Genomic DNA, 20,803 nt, shown 5'->3' with positions numbered 1-20,803 from the left:
CAGTTTAAAATTTTAAAGCACCATGAGTATCATTAGCGGTAGTATTGCTTGCAAGCCGTGTAATACAAGGAGATTTTGCCAACAGGGGTCTTGTAAGCAGAGAAATGTTCTACTAGCTGGTATGTCTGGTAAAAGTGAAGTACCTACAGATGCACAGGAATTGTATGACAAAAGAATTATATCTGAAATCAAGGGGAGGGTTCTCCTCTTCTTGTCTACTTTGTCCCAACTATTACTGGTTCTAATAAAAGGTATTGTATTTCTGTGTAAACTTTGATATAATTTGGTTTGCAGTTTCCTCTGCTCCAGCTTTATCACTTATGGCTTTCCTTTGTTTGGGTCATTAAACCCCCAAAATATTAAAAAGCACGTAAGGTATTACTCCTTTTTCTCATGTTCTTATTCTTGAAAACAAATGAACTGACTTTGGCTTCAAGGCTCAGTCAAAAGGAAGGAGGGTTTATGTGCAAGCAGATCAGGGGAAGAGTTTATTCTTCAATGTGCACAGGGTTATGTAAGCTAGATGGCTGCCCCGAAGAACCATATTGCAAAACTCCTCAAAATATTTGCAGAAGGGTGTGGTAATGGCAAATATGAATTAGTTAGTTTAACAGCTGAGAGGTTTGACAAAGGGCTTATCGTAAGCAAACCTCCAGATCGGAGTACCAGCCAACTTTTCGAGCTCATTTAGAGTTTTTCCCTTTGCTTAAACCTAGTGTTAGTAACCACATCCTGACCAATTCCTTGGGTACTCTCTGAGCAAGGAAGGCAACCATAAAATCCCAGTTCCTTTCCATTTGATGTGTTGTGCTGAGTAGGAGATTGGTGTTGGGTATTAGCTGAGGGACTTCTGCTCTGAACATGTGCAGGTGCTACTTCATCCTTCCTATGTTAGTGTATTTCTTCTGAAATTCCCTCTGGAGAAGTTGAGATGCTAGATTGGAATGGGAGATGGTCCCATGTGGGTGTTTCTGGCTCTGGCCTATAGTACAAGTCCCTCTTCTCCATCATCTTCTAGGCAGTACTGTGGGAACATTAGTTTTGGTAAAACTTCAGCAAAAGATGCCTGGAGGAGACTTTCACAGGAAAAAAAAAAGAGAGAATGGGGAGCCTCGCTGAAAGGGAAGAGATGACTGCATAGTAAAGGAAAATCATACTTTGCTTGAAGGGAAGGGGAGGAGACGTTCAAAAGTGATATCTCTAGAACAGAAGACAAGACTGTCATCTAATTTGTGAGATGAAGCTAGGGGATAGTGTCTGCCATGACTGTTAATTTTGCTTTCTTAAACTTGTAGATGCTCCGTTACTTACTGTGCTGTTGCTTATTCTTCCAAAAGCTTATTAGTTTCAATTAACTGGAAACATTTTTTTGTTCCACAGTTTTCTCAGGCACATGTTGTCTCCATCTCCTGGTGTATCTCTGTGTCTTTTACCAGGAATGATTATGCTACCATGAAGGTGCTGGTCTTCAGCTTCCTTTCTAAACAGTTCAAGTTGTAACTCGAAAACCTCTTTCCTACCTTACTGGTGTCTGCATGAACTCTTACTGCTGGTTCATCTCCAATATTTTGCAAGACCATGTTCAGATATGTTGTGAGAACTTTTCACCTTTACACCCAGGTGGAAAGTCATCACGCAGCCCTCTCTGATACTGTCAGAAATCTGGACAGTTGGCTCATGGTGGAAACACCTAACACAGTAATTCTTGCCCCTAGAAGGGTATCTAGCCATCTTACCAAGCAGACACATTATGGAATAATTTCTCTTCATTAAGTTGCTGCCATCTTGCATGGAAACTTTTCTCCTCCATTAGGGCTGCTGATACGGAAACAGGATTTCACTGTGACGTCCCTGAACTATCTTGTTGAACCACTTTTTCTCTTCAGTGGCCAGTTACTTGGGTATGTCAATGACACTTGGCTCCCTGGGGTTTCTGTCTATTTTGGTGAACTGGATCTGAAGTCTGAGAACCTTTGGCCAACTGCACCATGTGGTTATATCCATCATCCTTGCTTGCTTTCTTCTTTTCTAATTAATGTGCTTATATAGACATTGTCTCTGCTGGCTCAGCTAATATAACCAAATTTATGTAAGTGATGTGGCAAGCATCACCTTGAAAGTTGATAGCCAAGCAAGGAGTGTTTTAACAGGGATCTTCCAAGGTATAGGGTTTGAATTGTCCCATTGCTCTCTGCTGGAGCTGGGTGCTGCACAGCCAGCCATCTTCCTCTGATTGCTGTGCTTCACCTGCCATTCCCTGCTGCTAGTGTTGACTTTGGTGAGTCTCTGCCACGGGGGCTTTTCATATCTGGCTTCTGCTTCTTTTACTGCCTGCTTTGATTAGAAACATGCTGCATGGCACTTAAGCAATTTATATTAATTTGGGCTATGACTGACAGGCAGGGTCAACTTATGTTAGGAGAGCTGGGCTGCTTGTGAAGCATCTCCTGAACTGCTGCGTAGAATGGACTATTATTTTGAGAAATAAAAGTTCTAGCTAATGACACGTAGGTGTTCTGCTTACCAGTCTTGTCATAATGTCTAAATAAGCATGTCTTGCCATTGGTATTTTCATTGAGGCAGTTTAGTTTCCTGGCTACTGTTTGGATTTAACAAGTGTCGTCTTGTATTTTTTTGCTGCTGTTGTATGCTTCCTTTAATGGAAAGTAATAACGCCCTTAAAATTGTTTCGTTTTCTCCAAGTGGAAACTTATGAGCTGAAGTTTGCTTCCTGGAGTAGAGGAAAATGTTATAGAACAGTGGAAGATTGTCAAACATAATGCATGTATATGATGCCTATTGCTATTTTTTTTTAACTCATGATTTTCTAATATCTTATTCTGGGTAATAAGTTACATTGGGTAGACCCTTGTTCAGTTTCAGTGACCCAGAAGGTGTGAATGCTTAGATTGTTTCAGATCCTGAAGACAAAAATGTGTGCATGAGGTGATATGTCCTGGGATGTGGTATGACAGCAAAGAATGATAAAATTGAACTGTAACCTGAGTAACGACTGGATGTTTAATAACTGAGGTGAGGCTTCTCAGACCAAAAAGTGAAGAGAAGTCCTCAGTCCTCAGATCTCAGTCTCTTGAGGAATAATTTCCATTTAGTCTCCTGCCTTAAGTTTTCTATGGAAAGATTTAGAACTCAGCGTATGTGTTTCATGTAAAACTTTAGCATCTCCGGTAATTTTTGTGGGAAGAGTTTGCTTTTTTCCTTTACAGTTCAGTGGGAAATAACTGTATCTAAAATTCTACTTAAAGAAATCTGGAATTAATATGATTGTTATTGTGGAGCTGTACTTAAGGTAGGTATGCATTAGCACAGCTATGCAGCTTTGCTTGAGAAGACTCTGAGGAGTACGAGGTATCCTAGTGATGGTGAAATCAAGGGGTTACATGCAGATACTTTATGTGAAGGTGCTACACAATGATGCACCTCTTCTGCCATGATGTATGAAGCGGTACTAATGGGGAAGGAGGGGCTGTTTCCAGCACACCTGCCCCTGCCCCTCCTCCTTGCATACATTAATAACTGGCTGAAAAACCTGCCAGGAAAGACCTTACCTATTCTTATAGACTACCTGTTTCTAACTAGGAAACTCCTGAAGCTCCCTCTCCTTTAGGGCAGGCAAAGGGAACTAAGAAATACTGCAGTCCTTGGCAAAATCCTCCCTCGTTTTGGTAGGGCCCCTATGCAAGTGTGGGTGGTAAACAGACCACAACAGAGAAACATGAACAGAAGTTCTGTAGGGCTTGAATCCATGGAGAGGGAGTGGAAACCAGAGGCAGGGTTGGGGGAGATGGGCTGAAGAGCCTGGGGGTGGAGGGGCAGTAAGGGAAGGAGCGTGCTGCAGGCTGGATGGCTGGCTGTGGTCTTTGGGCAGAGCGGGGTGTCGGATGCGGAGGAGACAGCAGAGAAGGACTAGAGCAGGGCTGGATGGACCAAAAGGTTGGCCTAGAGCCAGACAGGGAGTTTCCCACACTTGTTTTATTTTCTGCCTTGTCATACCCCTTTTCCATTTTTTTTTTTTTTTTTTTTTTTTTTGTGCTTTGAACCTGGTTGTCGTCTTTTGTTCCTTTCTTATTTCTAGATCCAGTTCAACAGCTGTAGAAAGGTTTAATAGCGTACGAAGAGCCTGAAGTTTTCTCTTCGGCCTCCTGCTTAATATGATAGGTCATCTTCTGCAGACTGTGGATGTTTGGAGGCATGATACATAATTGGGTAGCAATGCAAGTAAAACTGAGATGAGGGAGTTGTTACCATGCTCTTTTAACTGCTTTGGTTTTACTTTTCAATTTACCGTTAAAACTTGGAAGAGAATACTTTTGAAAGGTTCAGCTAGTAAACTGGTACAACTTACATAAATTAACCTAGTTTAGAACTGAAATTACTTTGAATTTCTATTTTGGGAGATGAATTTCAAGATCAGTCTTTTTGCAAAGGTAATTCATTTGACTGTCTAATAGATGTTTCAAATAAGAGTTTGCCTAGACATTGGTGAAAGTCTTTAAAAACCATTGATTTTGACGTTAAGACATCACATCTTACGCAGATGAGATGAAAGAGGCAATAGGGCAACTGCTTTGCATGTGGGTTGCCCAGGAGAGTCCTCTAGCAGTAAAGTTTGTGCTTTTGCTAAGTATGTTTTTTAAATTTTTATCTCTGCCTATCTAATGCCAGGTGTGTTTAGCTAGGCATCCTCCCCAGCGATGCTAGCAAAGAGTCTTCATTGTATTGTCAACTGTTCGGTGCTTTTATAGTAAAATAATTTTTGCTTGTATAAATGAAAATTGCTAGAAATGTCAGTGCTAGTCTTGATTCTCCAGTGCTAGTGGATGGAAAAATACAGTTATAATTCAAACATTAACTTTAATTGCATCCTGTAGAAATTAATTGTTCAGTTAATTGGAACAAGCAGCCTCTTTAAAATTACTTTTAATTCTTGCTAGCTTTGGGTAAGTTAAAAATGGACAAAATACAGTGATAGTGGATCAAGTGTCTATCTAACAAAAATAAAGTGTATTTTTGTTACAAAACAAACAAAAAAAGCCATTACAAAAATGTTTTTTTTTTCTTCAGTGTGAATGGGGGGAGTTAGCCTAATTATCCAGCTGCTTTTGCTGAAGGCTAAGGTAGTGATTTGCATAGTACCAGAATAAATTAACAAGTTCATCAAGCTTGTGGAACAGGATTTTTCTGGCACATAATTGTGTGGCCTAAGAGTTAGATGCAATATCATACTATTTTTACCAAAAAGTGATGTTTTTCAGACTCATCCTTGGTATTTTTTCACTATGATGTGAAACCTTCTTCTTTGAGAAAGCAAAAAGGGAGATTTAACCTGATGAAACACAGTTGTGGTTTCCAACAGTGCCACTGTTTTTGTGCCTCATCCTAATTTAAAGGGAACTCTTGAGGTTCACTGATATATATTTCATCACAATACAGCTGCCCTAACTCTGACCCACAAAAGTCTGTTCTGTAAGTGTTGGAGGAGGAGAGGGTTCTGGTTTTGGAGTTGGTAAGCTTTTAAGCTTTATGTACTCTTATGCTTATTTGGGGTCCCTTCTCCTCCCCGCTCCCTCTGCCCCCAGTACTGGTATGGCCAAATAGCAATGCTCAAGTTGCATGTGGCTTGGAAGCATCCCACATGCACCTTGTCATCTGTTGATTGATTATTCCAGTTAGCTCATTTTCCATCTTACTTTCCCTGTACATTCAAGGGCTAAACCCTTGTGCCAGATGCAGCAGTGTCATTGATCACAAGTTATGCTGACCAGCTTTGCCCGGCATATGGGATCACAGAGTGGGAAAGGGGCTTGGTTGTGGTCTTATGAGTCCTGATTCCAAGGCTCTGTAGTTACTTGCTTATATATCAGCTGCAGGAGTTCAAAATGGGGATTCATGGGCTATACCGTGCCCAGGGAGAGAGACAGGTTTGGAAATCTGGGCACTGAACTGTAGGACTAGAAAAGATAAGAGTAAGGAATTATGAGTAGAGCATTAATCTCTTCTTCCACTTACGACTAACAGCCCTCTTTTGGAGGAAAAAAACGGCACCAAAAAAATAATCTCCTGCTCTTTTGTTGCCTTCTTCACCCAAGGTCCCCTGTGACAAGATCACACAAAATTGACCTGATGTTTGGCACGTTGACCTTCCTAATGTCGATATGCTGTTGTCTGAAAATTTCATAAACAGGCAATCTATTTTACGGAGACTCCCAGCTTAGTTGCTTGTCCTGTTCTGTTTTTCACCACCCTAGTTATCGCATTGTCCGTTTGCATCTGCTCTTTTTTTGGCTCAGGCTTTGAGGAGATGACTTCCCTCAATCTTTTTAATGAAATATGAAGTTGTTGTTTACCGTTTCCAGATCAACAAATCTTGCTGGATTCTTGACTTGTGATTATGTAAAACTTTTGTTCGCATGAAATGTAAAATACAATTCTCAAGTGTTTTAACCACTCTGAGTATCGGATATGTTGAATCAATTCAGTTGGTAGACTAAATTTGCTTTTCTTTTAGAATTCTGTTAAAGTGTCTCTGTATTGGGTAGCACTGAAACATCATGTGCTTACTCAGCTTCATGTTCAACTGCTCTCCGTTGAGGACACTTCAGTTTCTTTACTGGCCTGTCTCATTTCTCCTATTGGGAAATGCATTTGTTGTTACTTAGCCTGTTGTCTACTTCAAAAGCTTTACTTTTGGAGAGTAGGAAAATGCCGTTAGGTGAGAATGTGTTTGTTCTTTCTGTATAGCAAATTGTAAAAGACAGGAGCATGTCTCTGGAGTTGGACTAATTTCTAAAAACTTAGATCTGTGTGATTTATTAAATGTTTCTTCCTTTTCTATTATTTAGGCTCATATTTTTTCCCCACGCACCCTCCCTGAACCCATGGCTAACTCAAGGTTGGCTTCTCAACATCCAGAGGGGTTAACTCTCAGCTGCAAATGGGGATGGAAAATGGATTATGGAGCGCATTCACCTAGTGATGTTAACAGATACATAAGAAAGCTGATGTATAGCAACTGATCAGTCACGAAGATGATAAAACACTTTTCCTGTGGATATTATACTTAAAGAGAGTATTTGAAAGTGCGTTTTGATTAGTTGAGGTAGAACTGGTATACTTAATCCAATTACTGTTTGAAAAATTACACTTCAGATGTGAAGACCACGTCTTCCTTGAAAGGTCTTAATAAAAAACTCTTATAATTGCTAGATTTATTAATAATTAATTACCAATTTCTTTCTTGGTACGCACTTGGGGGAAAGGGGAGGGAACAGAAATCCCATGAGAGAAAGAGGAATCCTTTCTTACTTGTTGAAGAAAGAGCTTTACTTCCAAAGGAACTGGCACGGATTCCTCTTGAGTGACGTCTTCAGTTCAGTGAAAGCTGCTTTCTGTAAATATCTGCATTTTGAAAATATTGTTTCTAGGTCTAGCAAGACTTGAGGGCAGGTGAAGGAAAGAGTAAAATGAAAGATATACTCAGCCCTATATGATACTTGTACCATATAGGTACAAGTTAGGCTAGCTAACGTTCAGGAAGATGAATCTCACCTTTACATTCTAGCATAGCAGAAATAAGAAACCAAAGGGGTGGACAGTAACCATAAAATGTTCCCCATCGCTCCCCAGTCTCCCAAACAAGGAGACTCCTTGTTGGCTCTTGATACATCTGCAAGGACTATACAAATTTGAGCTAGGAACTTACACTTGCAATTTTATTTTCTCACCTATTATACATCTACACTTAAAGTACAAAACTAAGGCTAGAAACATAGTAAACTTGGTGCAGCAGATCTTATATGCCTAAGGAAAGTTTACTATTAAACACAACGCTAAGCCAAATAGCCACGTAAGATCATAAATTTATGATAGGTTCATACAAAAAAACTTTCCAACTGCATTGTAATTTTACATTTGTTGTACTTGGTATGTAGTGGCTTTTGCATTTCCTGAAGGTGATCATTCACCAGTCTTAAAACAGTACGAACTGAAGAGAGTGCTTCTTTGTTCCTTATGTTCCTCTGGTTTCTCATGGTTGTGTGTGATGTGTATCCTCAGAGAGCGCCTGCGGAGGTTTCAGGTCTTGGTTTTGTACTTTAAGTGTAGATGTATAACAGGTGAGAAAATAAAATTGCAAGTGTAAGTTCCGAGCTCAAATTTGTATAGTCCTTGCAGATGTATCAAGAGCCAACATGGAGTCTCCTTGTTTGGGAGGTTAGGGAGCGATGGGGAATACTTAATGGTTACTGTCCACCCCTTTGGTTTCTTATTTCTGCTATGCTAGAATGTAAAGGTGAGATTCATCTTCCTGAACGTTAGCTAGCCTAAAGGTAGGCGCTTGCTCTAGGTAATCTGTCTAGAGCCCTGTTCTAGACAGGGGCAGAGGAAACAATTAGAGAGCTTTTTTTTCCTCTTATTTTTGTTACCCTTTAAGGGGATGGGAAGATCTGTAATCCTTTAATGAGTATAAAAAGTACCCAGCCAACCTACGTTAGAGCAGTAGTTTTTAGACAGCTGAAGCTGGCAGAGTAATTCTGCCCTTAATATCTGCAAAGTTTTTATTAGAGAATTGCAGAGTTTTTGTAAAAGTGAATCTTCTGAGTATTGCTCTGTTAAATGGGAATAAACAGATATGCACATTCCTAATTTTTACTCAAATTAGCTGTCTTGTGTTTAGACTCAAAAGAAATTTGACAGAGTGCTTCAAGCTTTATTTAAAAGGTGGAGCAGTATCATCTTGTCTCCTCAAGATCTCCAAGTCCAATGTGTAATTGTAACCATCTTTGCAGCATTTCTCTTGATGTCTAGCAGTAAGCTGGGAGAAGATTGGTTCCCTCTCCTCCCTCCGCATGGATCTGGCATACAGAACACCTAATGACAAATGATTGTAAACTCCTGCAAGAGGCAAAGGAGTTTTTCTGTTATTCAGAAGTGTTTCTTATCTTCTGTGTGAAATGCTTATCAGATCAAGATAAGTTTTAGTTTAAATAATTTAAAATGCAGTTGGAAGTTGAGATTTTTTTAAAGGTATAGACTTAGGGCTCCAGTTGAACTTGTAAGTAGGTGTCAAGGGTGGTAAAAGAATGTAGACATGGGAAGCAGATGTTTTATTTGTGAACCTGAATTTGTACTGAAATAAAACTGTATTTCAGGTGTGGATCCATCCCTGCAAGCAGAGAACAGAGTCCCAGGCGCTTCGCAAGCTACTGCTGCTGTATCTAAACAGCAGAAATCCCGTTCTACCAATTCAAGGGATGAGCGCTTCCGATCTGGTAAGAAAAAGAAATGTAGCTAAAACATCAGGTGTCTTAAGAGCAAAAGTGTACCAGTAAAGTAGCACCTACACCTACAGAAAAAGTTGGACATGCTTTGGAAGAAGGGAAGAGCTAATGAATATTTTTCAAGTAGTTTTTTGTATTTCTATATATGAGTGGTTTTGTTTGAATCCAGAATGGAGGAAATGCTAGGAGTGAAAGAAACTGTAGGCATGCCTTCTGATGTTTTTCTTATTGTGAATTTTATACTATGCTTAATAATTTTCTCTTGTTTGCTGATTGGGTTTCTGGTCTGTAGAACAGTTATTTAAACATTTAGACTACAGCATGTGTGTTGTGGGGTTTTTTTTTTGCTTGGTTGGTTGGGCTGTTTTGTTAAAGGAAGGTTATAGGATTATCATGTTTACTGTAGCTTACTTTTTCAAATATTTCCTGGTTTAAAGCAAGTGCACAAAAAAGGGAAATGTCACAATGGATATTCTGCTTAATTTTAAATGGACACTACTGTGACAAACCTGTTTTGGAAACTTCTGTGAAAATATCAATATCCTCATCACATCCTGTTTCCATTGTTACTTTTCAGGTGGTTGAAGTACACTGTTTCCCTGTGAAATTCCTTGTCACAATAGTGAGAAAAGGCAGGTGTTTGGAAGCTTTTCTCTCCTAAATACCTTTGGACTTCTAACTGGAAATTCTTTTGTTTGTTTTCCAGGGTAATTATATGTCTTGGGTTTGGGGATGAGAAGTGCAAGTAATGACATGCACTGCACATCCTTAATATGTTGTTGGTCTTGCATCACCTTGCTTTGCAGCTGCTTGGGCATAGTGGTTATTGCATCGTATTTGCATTGCTGACATTTAAAACCTAGTTCCAGAAATGGAGCTGATATGCCTGTATGGGTTCCTTATGAACAATTAAATGATGAATGAGACTTCTTAAATATTCTGAGGATATATATGGACTCCTGAGAAAGGTGCATGTATTCAGCTACACAAAGAAGAAACTTCTGAATGTCAGGGAAGATTGTATAGTAACAAAATTAACTAAATGACATGTTTTAAGAGTATGTACAAATTGGTAATTTAAATTTATTTTTGCATTTCAAATGTATCATCAATATACTTCTACTGTTGAATATCTACCGGAAAAAACCCACAGATTTAGTGGTTGAATTACAGCCATGATTTCCAAGTTACTTTGTGACCAAGTAGATTCCAAATAAATTACAAGCAGAGTAATGAATCTGATAGAAATTAATTCATTTAAAGTAGCACATGATGCTGTTAAACTAACAGAAATAAAATCTGCAAAAAGAGCACATCTACAACAGGGAATACTTGGGAACCATTAGCTGAGAGAGCTAGGAGGGTCTAGAGCAATATGCTGTATACACGGACAATTTTCCTGTCTCAGATCCTCAAATGTCCTATTTAATTTGCACCAAGGATACTTAAGCAAACAAAGAAAACAAGAAGCAAGGAAACAACCCTGCCATATTACTGGTATTGTTTGGGGGAGGTTTGGTATAGGGCTCATTAGTCTTACAGTGCAAGACATGTAGAAGTGGGTGGATATTAACAAGTTCAACTAGCATACTTGCTTATGAATAGATGTGGCTTTCAAATGTTAGTCTAACTGTCAGTGCTGATTGTCAGTGCTTCCTCTTTTCCTAGAGTTAATATTTCTATGGCCTTGTTATTTTAAAATTCTTTACATTGACTTTCAGTGATTCTGAAGTACTGCTCACTGTCTCATCAGTGTAGAGCTTAGCTGATATTTTTACATCTCGATATGAGTATTTCTGAATGACCCTAAGTGTTCAGGCAGTCCAGCCAGTGGACAGTTATTGAAGATGAAGCCTGATGTGTAGGGGTTTTAGGTTATTTCTCGTACTTATCAGTGGCCAGTGCCAAAACCCTAGGTAGTACTTCATGTGGACTGCCATGTCCTTCTGTGGTTTCCCATCACTGGTCCGCTAACTCATGTTTCATTAAAAATTCTTGCCTAGAACATGTTTCACTTTGAAATTTGAGGTCTTGGGGAAAAAGTTCTTAGTTGTAACATATATAATTCGATTTCTTTTTCCCATTAGTGATATATGACAAGGCTTAGTATATCAAAACCAAATAGTTAGGTGGTATCAAAACCACATAGTGATGGTTTTGCTTGACTTGATTTAGGTTAAACTTAGGTCTATGCAACGCAATGTAGATATAGCTTTCAGAAGCCAATATCTCTTCCCCTTTTTGCTGTCTAATTTTTAGAAAAAAATTCTTCACATTTGTTGCATTAGTGGGTTCTCTTCTTCATCTCAATGTAGAGATAGACTGAAAGAAAAAATGCAAGGTGTTTGTTGCATGTGTTTTTACTTTTTGAAAGTATTACTACTCTGATTCTAATAGATGTTGAATCATCTAGTTCATTCGAGTCTGAAAATGCTTCACATCGGCATTGATGCTCTTTTTCATGGCTACTCATGCTGTGAGATTTATGTATACGTAGAGCATGAAAAGCGATGTTGACAAGACGTCTCAGAAAATGCCAGTTACTGCGAAGTAGCTTCATTTTGTTCCTCCCAATACTTTGACGTAAAAAGAGTCACAATTTTGATTCACAAAGCAGTCCCAATTTATCTGAGAAATTCTAGCTATGCTAAAAGCATTTTCTACCTAAAGAAAAGATGTCCTCCACACCAGCTTGAAATGTTGTTGCCTTTTTAAATTTCCCTATATGTTGACGTATATTACCTGTTGTGAAGGGTAAACAGCTTTAGGCTATAATTTTGGGTACTATTGCTTCTTCTATCAATTGCATGCCTTATTTATTCTTTAGACTTTTGGGGGAAGTGGGGTGTGTATTGTTTCTTCTTTTTTTTATTTCCTTCCAGCCTTTATTTCTTGTTTTCCTTTCTTCATATTTCATCGGTTCTGTTATGTCCTTCTCAAGAGTAGCTGATGAGGGTGGAATGCAACTTTTCATAGAACAGAATCTCTTTCTGGAGCAATTATAGTTATTTTAGAACCATCAACATAAATTACTTAAAATAAGCACGAAAAACAATTTTGCCTTTTTATGCAATTAATTTGCCATTTACTAGCTGTAAGCACACTTTTTTTATAGTTTCCCAGACTAGTTGTCCATTTAAATTAACTGTAATTTTTGTCTTCAAGCAGTAAATATTACCAAAAAATTTCCAACAGTGAATACCATCAATAAATACTGTAGGCTACTAAATTACCTAAGAGTTCCCTGAACAGCAGTTAACATTACAGCGCTTTAACTAGGTTTTTGTTCTGTTAAATGGTGACAGTGTGATAGAGAAAGTGAGAAATGCAGAGACTTTTCAAGCATTCGTCAGTGATAAGCGCTAAGACCCTCATATCCACAATCCAGAGGACACTTGGTGATGGGTGTATTGCTATTGCTGCTGGCTTTTCTTTCAGGGAGGGTGTGCGGTTTCTGGTGAAGGTACTGTGCCTTCTCCTGTACTCAGTCCCACTGCTGCCTGGTTTTGGGTAAGAACACAAGTGAGTTAGCTGGTAAGCCTTTAGGGTGTCTGAAAAAGCTTTCCCAGCACCTACATTTTCTCTTTCCACTCTTGCACTTTTTTCTGGTTACTGTTATTCAGCCTGTTGGATATACAGCTGTAACATAAAGCCTGTTTTCCCAGCTTGCCTGGAACAGGATACAGAGGTGCATTTGGGGAGCTGCTCCAGATGAGGAACAAGCCTGCTCAGCATGCAGGTGTGATAGCTGTACAGCAGCGTACAATATACAGAAGCTCTCTCCCTTTCCTTTTTTCCTTTTTTTTTCCCCTTTCCTTTCCCCCTTCCTCTGTCCTTTTTTCCTTGTCCTTTCCTTTCATAGAGCTTGATCTTGCACTGATCCTCAGTGCTCTACCAGCCTTCCTGGAATCATACTAGCATTTTAAAAATTATTTTTCTTTTTTTTTTCTGGCAATCCTTGTCACAGGGATGCAATCATATGGGGCACTAGTTTGCAGCAGCCATTTGTAGAGGCAGACAGTACTGGTTGCTTTAGCTGCTGGTATTTGGAGATCTGTGAGCAGAAGGGAAACTGGTCAACCTATGAATGCTGTTTTTTCTTCAAACAAGTGTAGAAATTCTTCATCCTGTGCCTAAGTCAGGAACAAGAATCAGCGGCTGATAAACAAGCAGAGGCTACAAACAGGAAAGAAAAATACTATTCTAATAGCTGGAGGGTTTAGGGTGTAAGAGGTTAGGTGATTTATAGTCCACAAACTATTTCTTAGTTTTCCTCCCCCATCCTTTTTTTAAGGACATGTAGAAGGAAAGAAAATGAGAATAGGTACGTAAAATGGAAGATAAGATTATGTGGTTTACTACAACCAAGGAAGGAAAAAATGTTTTGAATCAATAATAAATTGTTGATGGTTGTCTGCAGCTTAATAAAGTGCAGAAAAGTAGAACTATTTTTTTCAAGATTTTTTCTTCTGCTTTTGGATGGCAGCATATGGGTTTTTTTTTCTCACTTTGGTATGCATAATCTTCATGATAATAAGATGCTGTGCTTGGTGTTCATCTCTTTCAGTGTTGACTGTTGAACATTTGTGTTCCCTGTTCTCAGAAATATGATGTAGTACAGATGACATTTGATCTGATTTTAATGACTATTTAATCCACTGAAGAAAACTGGAGTCCCACAGTTCTTTACATGTTAAATCAGTTTCACAGTAAATTTTTAAGAATTTAGTAATAGACAATGGTAGAGAACTTCTTTTTGCAATTCCAATATCCAATTAAACTTTATAGTAATTTATGAATTTTTGTACCCTAAATGTTCTGCTTCTTTAAAATTATTTCATTCCTTTTACTTTTTTTAGTGAAGTCTCTTTCATCCTGTACATAATGTAGAAAAGCTCTTAAAGGAAACATGGAATAGGAACAAAGGGTTCCAGGGAAGTGAAACCGATTACTTAATTTATTTGGCTGAGAGAGGATGGTCCTACTCAGTTGTTATCCAAGGACAAGATATTAAAAGAAAAAATTCAAGCTGGAAATAGATCTTAATGAAAACAGAAGGAACTGAGGAGTTAAATCAGCACTATAAAAATAAAACATGAAACAGAATAAAAATTTATCCTGACTGTCTTCTGGTTGCATATTTATAATTTAATCTAGTATTTTCCAGGTTCTGGGGTGGGAGTAGGAGGGCTGGAGGAGGGGGTGGTGCTGATTTTGCCCTCTGGAAATGAAATAAAAAGTAGTTCCCATGTTTGCTACCACAAATCTGTGTGATGTTATGACCTGTCTCACTCTACTTTGTTAAAATGCCTCAACACACCCTTGCCTCAAGCTAGTCCTTTCCATTCCCTAAATACACAACTAGCTAAGAATGCTTTCATTTTTTTAATCTGCGAAGTTATTTAATGACTTAATAAATTTATATAGACTGTAAATACTGTGTGTTATTTTTGTCTTTCGAAAGACCTTTTCTGGAGAAAAGCCATTTGTTATGTTCACCTTCTTCCTACCAGATGTTAATGTAACAAAAATGTCTTCTAAATTATGTACAGATATATGCATGGTTGAAGTGAAAGCATCTAATAGTTACCATCTTTTTTTAAAAACATGCAGCTTGGTTTTGACTGAAAGTTCTGCTATGGAAATGTGTCCTGCAGAATTGGCATTTTGCCCCTAACTTTTAAGGCTGCAAAAATAACCTTTAATTTAAGTCATATTCTCGAGTCTATGGATAGCAGTAATGTCTTTGGTGCATCTAAGTAACACAACAAAACTAGGAGTGTGTTGAGTTCTGCTTAAACTTTCTGGAGTTTTGTGAAATTAAGAGGTTTGCTTCTGGGTATCCATGAGAATAAACTTAAATAGTGGACGTTTACAAGGCAGGGGGAAAAGTCCAAAACTAAAGATCAGAAGAAACCAAGACTTGACAAAAAGCAGTAGCCCAGATGTGGGGAAGGGAGGCAGGGAGACATAGGGAGAGGGTAATGACTTTTTAATTCATAAAACATCTATTAACAACTCCTTGGTGTGAAGGACTGCAGCAAAAATCTAACATGGTGCCCAGTATAAAAAAAAAAATCTTGTCTCAAAAGATAGAAGTTTAAGTGATTTTTTTTTTTTAATATTTTTTTTCCCCTCCTAACAGCATTGTCCTTGAACCTTACAGGTTAGTTGCACAAAATGTTCTTATTTGAGACAAGCTTCTACCTAGTAAATTCCTAAGTCTTGTAAGAACACACAGGTGGGATAGTATATTTGCATATATATATATTTTAAATACAGCACTGAACAGATTATCTGGGGGGAGCTGCAGACTTGAAAGGTGACATTGTTACTGCAAAGAACTAGGTGGTGTCTGGGACCATACGTACAGGGCTTATTTTGATTTTCCTGATCCATTTGGCCAGGCTGAAGGAAACAGTTTGTTTCTCATTTGGACCTGTGACTAAGAAAAGCAGCTTCCTGAATTTTGGTTAAGAGTGGATTGTTTTTTCTGGCATTTCTCTTAAAGGCGTTGTGCTCTTCCAGTACTGGGGTTTTAACTTGCTTCTCTCATGGTGTCTCTTTGATCTCATGTGTTGCAGTAAATTGTGCTGTGTAGTCAGGGACCAAAAGTTAGATGCCTGAAGTACGTGGTATGAATATGCTTTGGAGCAGGGGGGATTTTTATGTGTGGAAATCGGAACAGTTTTCATCTAACATAGGAAAAGATGTCAGATTAAGCTATGGTGATTTTTGTCTGATTTACTTAAGAATAGAAGTTCTGAAAGAAAGTCATCTGCTAGTATCTGTTGTTAGAGTTGGTTAGAAATATATTGCATGAAGCCTCCTCTGGCGAGGTCATATTTCTGAGTTTATGGGCAGCATTTGTAATCTGTTTTTGAAATGGAGAATTGAACAGTTGTCTCCCAGGTGTCAAGTGTTTATCCACTGCGTTGGGACACAGCTGCCTTTGGAAAGTGTTCATGCCAAGGCTTCCTACAGCTTCACATTGATGTGCTGTGCTTTGCTGTTTCACAGCCTTTCATTCTCTGGGATGCTCAAAAATCTCTTCTGATTTTCGTTAAGATGTATACTGATTAGCTTTCCCCCGAGCTATCTCTTGCTTTGTCAAAGTTAACTGGAATTGATCAGCATATTTAAAATAAATTAGGAAAAACCTCATGCTAAGCATGACCAAAGCAGGTTCAGGACCAGTACCAGAAATGGTACCTGTTTTGTTTTTGGGTTTTTTTGGTTTTTTTGTGTTTTTTTTTTTTTTTTTTTTAAAGGCACCATAAAATATGGAGCTTTACTTGTAGTCATCATCAAGGTTAATCCGTATAGGTATGGGGCAGAGAAACTACTTTTCTTTTAATATGTAAGTTCTGTACGTGTATGTATGTCACATGTCTGAGTTTCATACCTACAGGTCTTTCAACCTGTTATGTATTTACAGCTTTAGATGGATACTTAATGAAAGAATACTTTTTTTTTTTTTCAAATTGAACAGTTTCATTCTGTAATTCTTGTATAGCAGCTTCCATGTAAAAGAAATCTGGTAAGACAAAAGCATAATCATAATACTTGCTTTTGGGCCCTTTGTAGCTATGTGTAAGTGTATACATGTTGTACTTGTTTTTCATGAGTTTGAATCTTAGTTCATAAGTCAAAGTATAGTTTTGGTCTGCCTCATTTCTCCTTGACATCTATCCACTTTTCATGAATTTTCTTTGTACATAAGTTTTAGCTTTTGACACCATTGAAATATATATGTCAAAGAGAAAAATCTGCTGAAGGCAATTTAGAATTACTTGAATACATTAAATTTTATCTGCAGTGTGGTCTTGATTGAACACTAAATTCCTCTTTAATCTCAGTTTTGGCTTAAAAATAAGAAAAGTTAAAATACACCCCATGAGTATATTAGGGTAATTTTTGCTTTCAGGAAAGTGAAAACACTTTTGTGTCTCTTCCCTAATTCTCTTCTTTCTGTTTTTTATTACTTGCATTCTTTTGTGAGAGCTTCAAGTATACTTTTTTCACTTCTTTTCCCATTGTGGATTTTGAAGGATGAAGAGTCCAATGCTGTTGCCAATTTACAGTATCTGCGTTGAAATTTCCCCCAAATAATGAAAATAAATCGTAGCTCAGAACTAGTGTGCTAGGTATTCTGTAACTTCAGTATTGATTTTCAGGGTGTTCTTCCTAAATGATACTCGCAAATCCTTTTCAAGCTGATTTCATGAGGAAAGTATGTCAACTTGACCCTGCTTATATCCTTCCTTAACTTTTGAAACCATTGCTTCTGAGCTGAATTTGGGTGGGAGGCAGGTGTATTTATTCATTCCTACTAAACACTGTTGAAGGAGAAGCAATTGATAGAGTTGTCACAGCTTCAGAATTTAAAAACGTGTTACTGTCACTTAGCTTTGGACCTTTCTGCTCTCCAAGAAGTGCTGCTTCCTCTGAAGCTGAGAACCTGCTCCTTTCTGCAAGCTAAGCAGGCCTAAAGCCATAAGGGCCATCATGTGCGATTCAGCCTTTGGATTTGAGCTGTAAAAGATGGCATTGATGCTTTATGTTTTTAGAAAGAAATAATGATTAAACTTAATCTCTTAACCTTTTTTTTTTCTATGTAGATGTCCACACTGAAGCAGTACAAGCAGCACTTGCAAAATACAAAGAGAGAAAAATGCCCATGCCTTCAAAAAGACGGTCTGTTCTTGTGCATTCTTCGGTAGAAACGTACACACCTCCAGGTATCTATTGAGTTAACATATGTAAATCTTGCCAGGTGAACATGATAGCAATATATAAAGAACAAATGCTTTGTTCTGCTAAGTTGTAAGTATGTTGCAATAATCTACTTCTATATTCATGGCTGTATTTCCTGATAATCAGATGTTGGTTGGATTTGTTCTTTGATGTCTTTCCTCAAGATTTTGTGTCTCATCTAGAGATACTGTAGCTGCTAAAGGTACACTTGAAAGCAATACTAGAGTGAGCAGTTGCCCTTTATGCATTAAGTATGTTCTCTTATGTAATGTCTCGCTTGGAAGGAGATAATCTTGGCAAGCATGTCAGAGCTGTAAATACCTTATTTCATGTTGCATAAGATTCTTTTTTTAAGAGTTGAAGAAAATGCCAGAGCACTAAGTTGCTGCATTAACTTGCAGAACACTCATCAGATGGTTTGAACTGTGAGCAATTTAAAACATTCAGAAAATCATACGCTATAGTTGTTCAGATTGTTTTAATCAGAACATTTTCTTTAATTTTTTTTGGGGGGGTGGGGGGGGAAGTAAACTTCCTGTTGTCTCACAATGAATTCTCTAGAGGTTAAGAAAATCTTTCTCCAGATAACATGTTGTGCTAGCAAGCCAAGTGTTTTGGGGCCAGTGTCTTGTATACAAAGAAGAGGAATTTCCCTAAGCTCTTGAGTTTTTGAATGATGTGCTTTTGTCTTTTCTAATGTGGCCCAGGAGTAGAGGCACACTGACCTCTAGTGCCCTTCTCCATCAATTCTATTTCTTATCCCTGTTCTGTAAAAGAGCAGGTCTGCTGTGCTGCTGTCTTGCTTCCTGAGCTATATTTCATCTTTCTATTCTTCCCATTTATAGGAAATTCCACTTTTCTTTGCTAGTCACACACTTTTGTATACCGTTTTTGTGGGTTCTCTGATTATTTCATTAGTTAATAAATAATAAGCTTCTTCTGTAGTCTTATATATGGTATTTCTTCACGCTTACGTTTTTGCCTATAAGATCTGTTAAGGTATCATGCATTTTGATTAGCTTATTCTTCTAGTACTCATATACTCAGAAGCCCATGAGGGCAGCTGTTGCAGCAGGGTGGTTATCATGCTCTTGAGTTTTCTTGCATACTTGTTGTTTTTGTATGTGAAAGTTGTCATGAATTGCATAAAATTATGGAGAAAATTAATGTATAGCTCATCTGTATACTGAGGCTTCGGGAGAGAGGCCCTGAGGTTTCTTTTTATAGCTCTTAAAGCAATATTCCTTCTCACTCTCCAAAATAAACTCTGATAAAACAGTCAGCAGTGGGATTTTATATAACTCTGTCCTTTTCTTTCATTCCCCTAGTGTGACAAATCACTATGTGCTTGGCGTGAGGTATGTCACGACAAGAAAAGAACATGCCGCTGTTCTGCCTAAGATTTGGTGTATGAAAGATAGATGGCATCCAGAAGCTCTGCTGAGAGCGGAGGACAGCTAGGCTTTCCTGTCTTCCTTAGCATTTAAAACTAGAAGGAATCGCCTTGCAGTTTTTTTGAGAGAATCAAAATATCATTCTCTTTTGAATACCTTTGGGACAGACTTGAAGCAGTATCCCTGCGGTTATTGCTGTGCTCACTCTGCCTGATGTCAGGGCTCTGCGTGCTGCTCTGAAGGAGCGAAGTCTTGGGAGGGTTGAGAGACTCTATAAAGAAAAACATTGAGATGCTGTGAGTAAACTGTTAGGTTATGTGGTAAAAGCTGGTCTGCGCACCTTTGCAGGAGCACAGAGTGGCAGGGTGGGGGAGCCCAAATAATCCCCTGCCCCAGCTGCTCCCAAGCCTGTCCCAGGAGCCATCAGCCTGTCACAGACCCATTTCCACAAGCCAGAGGAGCACGGGGAACAACAGCAGGCAGGAACCCAAGTTAAGGACTCGGGAGAAGGGTCACCCTGTCCAGGCCCCTCCCAGGGCTGTCCCTGGAGAGCCTCAGCCCGCCCATTCAAGCATGAAACCCATCAAGACTAGTCAACACTAGAGCACCTTCTGGACTGAGGGGGGATGTCACAGAGGGGTATGGGACACATTATGGGATGCAGGGCAAAATTATTTTGGGACTGCATGAGACTTGTTATGGGACGTTTAGGTGAGGAACCACAGATGGGGAAAGGGGTAGATTTAGGTGACTTGGGAAGGAACAAGTGTGGGGAAAACAGCGGGGTAAGGGGATAAAAAGGGCTGGTATGTATAAATGGTACACTTGCCTGGCCATGCCCTGCACCTGACCCTGCAGTCTGTCCTCTCCTCCTGTTATACTCCGTTTCTAACACCTCTCCTGGGTGAGGGACTCTATTCTGTGTGCGTGGAGTGGCTCAATCAGTCTATATTAACAAATGGAATGGGACTGCAGCCTTGGGCTCGTATGTCCAGATGCCAGCAACTGGGGAGACTGGGATCCAGGGACAGCTACTCGGCAGACCGAGTGTCCGAGCCTAGCTGCTGGAGGGATCCACACTGTATATGTCTGTACATGTATGACCTCCATCCTGCTCAGTCAGAGAGGGGAGCAGTTTGAGGCCATGGGATGTGCCTGTGTTTGTGTGAGTGTTTTTGGGTGTTTGTGCTTCTGGAGAGTGTCATCTTCCAACATGCCTGCCCAAGTGGTTAGCAGAGAAGGCAAGTATACTTGCGCTGGGCTTTAGCAAGATACAGAAGCACTCTAACTAATATATTCTGAAAGAAGAGTTAAGTGTCTCTGGGATCTGTCATGCTGTTCTAAGAGAAGGTG

At 39.0% G+C, this 20,803-nt stretch overlaps 1 protein-coding gene across 1 annotated transcript in view; it reads left to right on the top strand.

The window, feature by feature from the left end:
- LOC103914210 (disco-interacting protein 2 homolog A-like) overlaps positions 1-20,803 on the top strand; it is a gene marked incomplete at its 3' end in the record, with an annotated part of 90,732 nt that overhangs the window by 51,800 nt on the left and 18,129 nt on the right. The window contains exons 3-4 of the mRNA XM_009320826.1: positions 9,171-9,290; positions 17,921-18,040. Of these exons, the coding sequence (XP_009319101.1) occupies positions 9,171-9,290; positions 17,921-18,040 (240 nt within the window). The remainder of the gene's footprint in view (positions 1-9,170; positions 9,291-17,920; positions 18,041-20,803) is intronic.

This window comes from Pygoscelis adeliae, unplaced genomic scaffold (assembly GCF_000699105.1).
Source record: "Pygoscelis adeliae isolate BGI_AS28 unplaced genomic scaffold, ASM69910v1 Scaffold63, whole genome shotgun sequence".
Lineage (NCBI taxonomy): Eukaryota > Metazoa > Chordata > Aves > Sphenisciformes > Spheniscidae > Pygoscelis > Pygoscelis adeliae.
The sequence above is the reverse complement of the archived record's forward strand: the minus strand, read 5'-3'. Positions and strand labels throughout refer to the sequence as shown.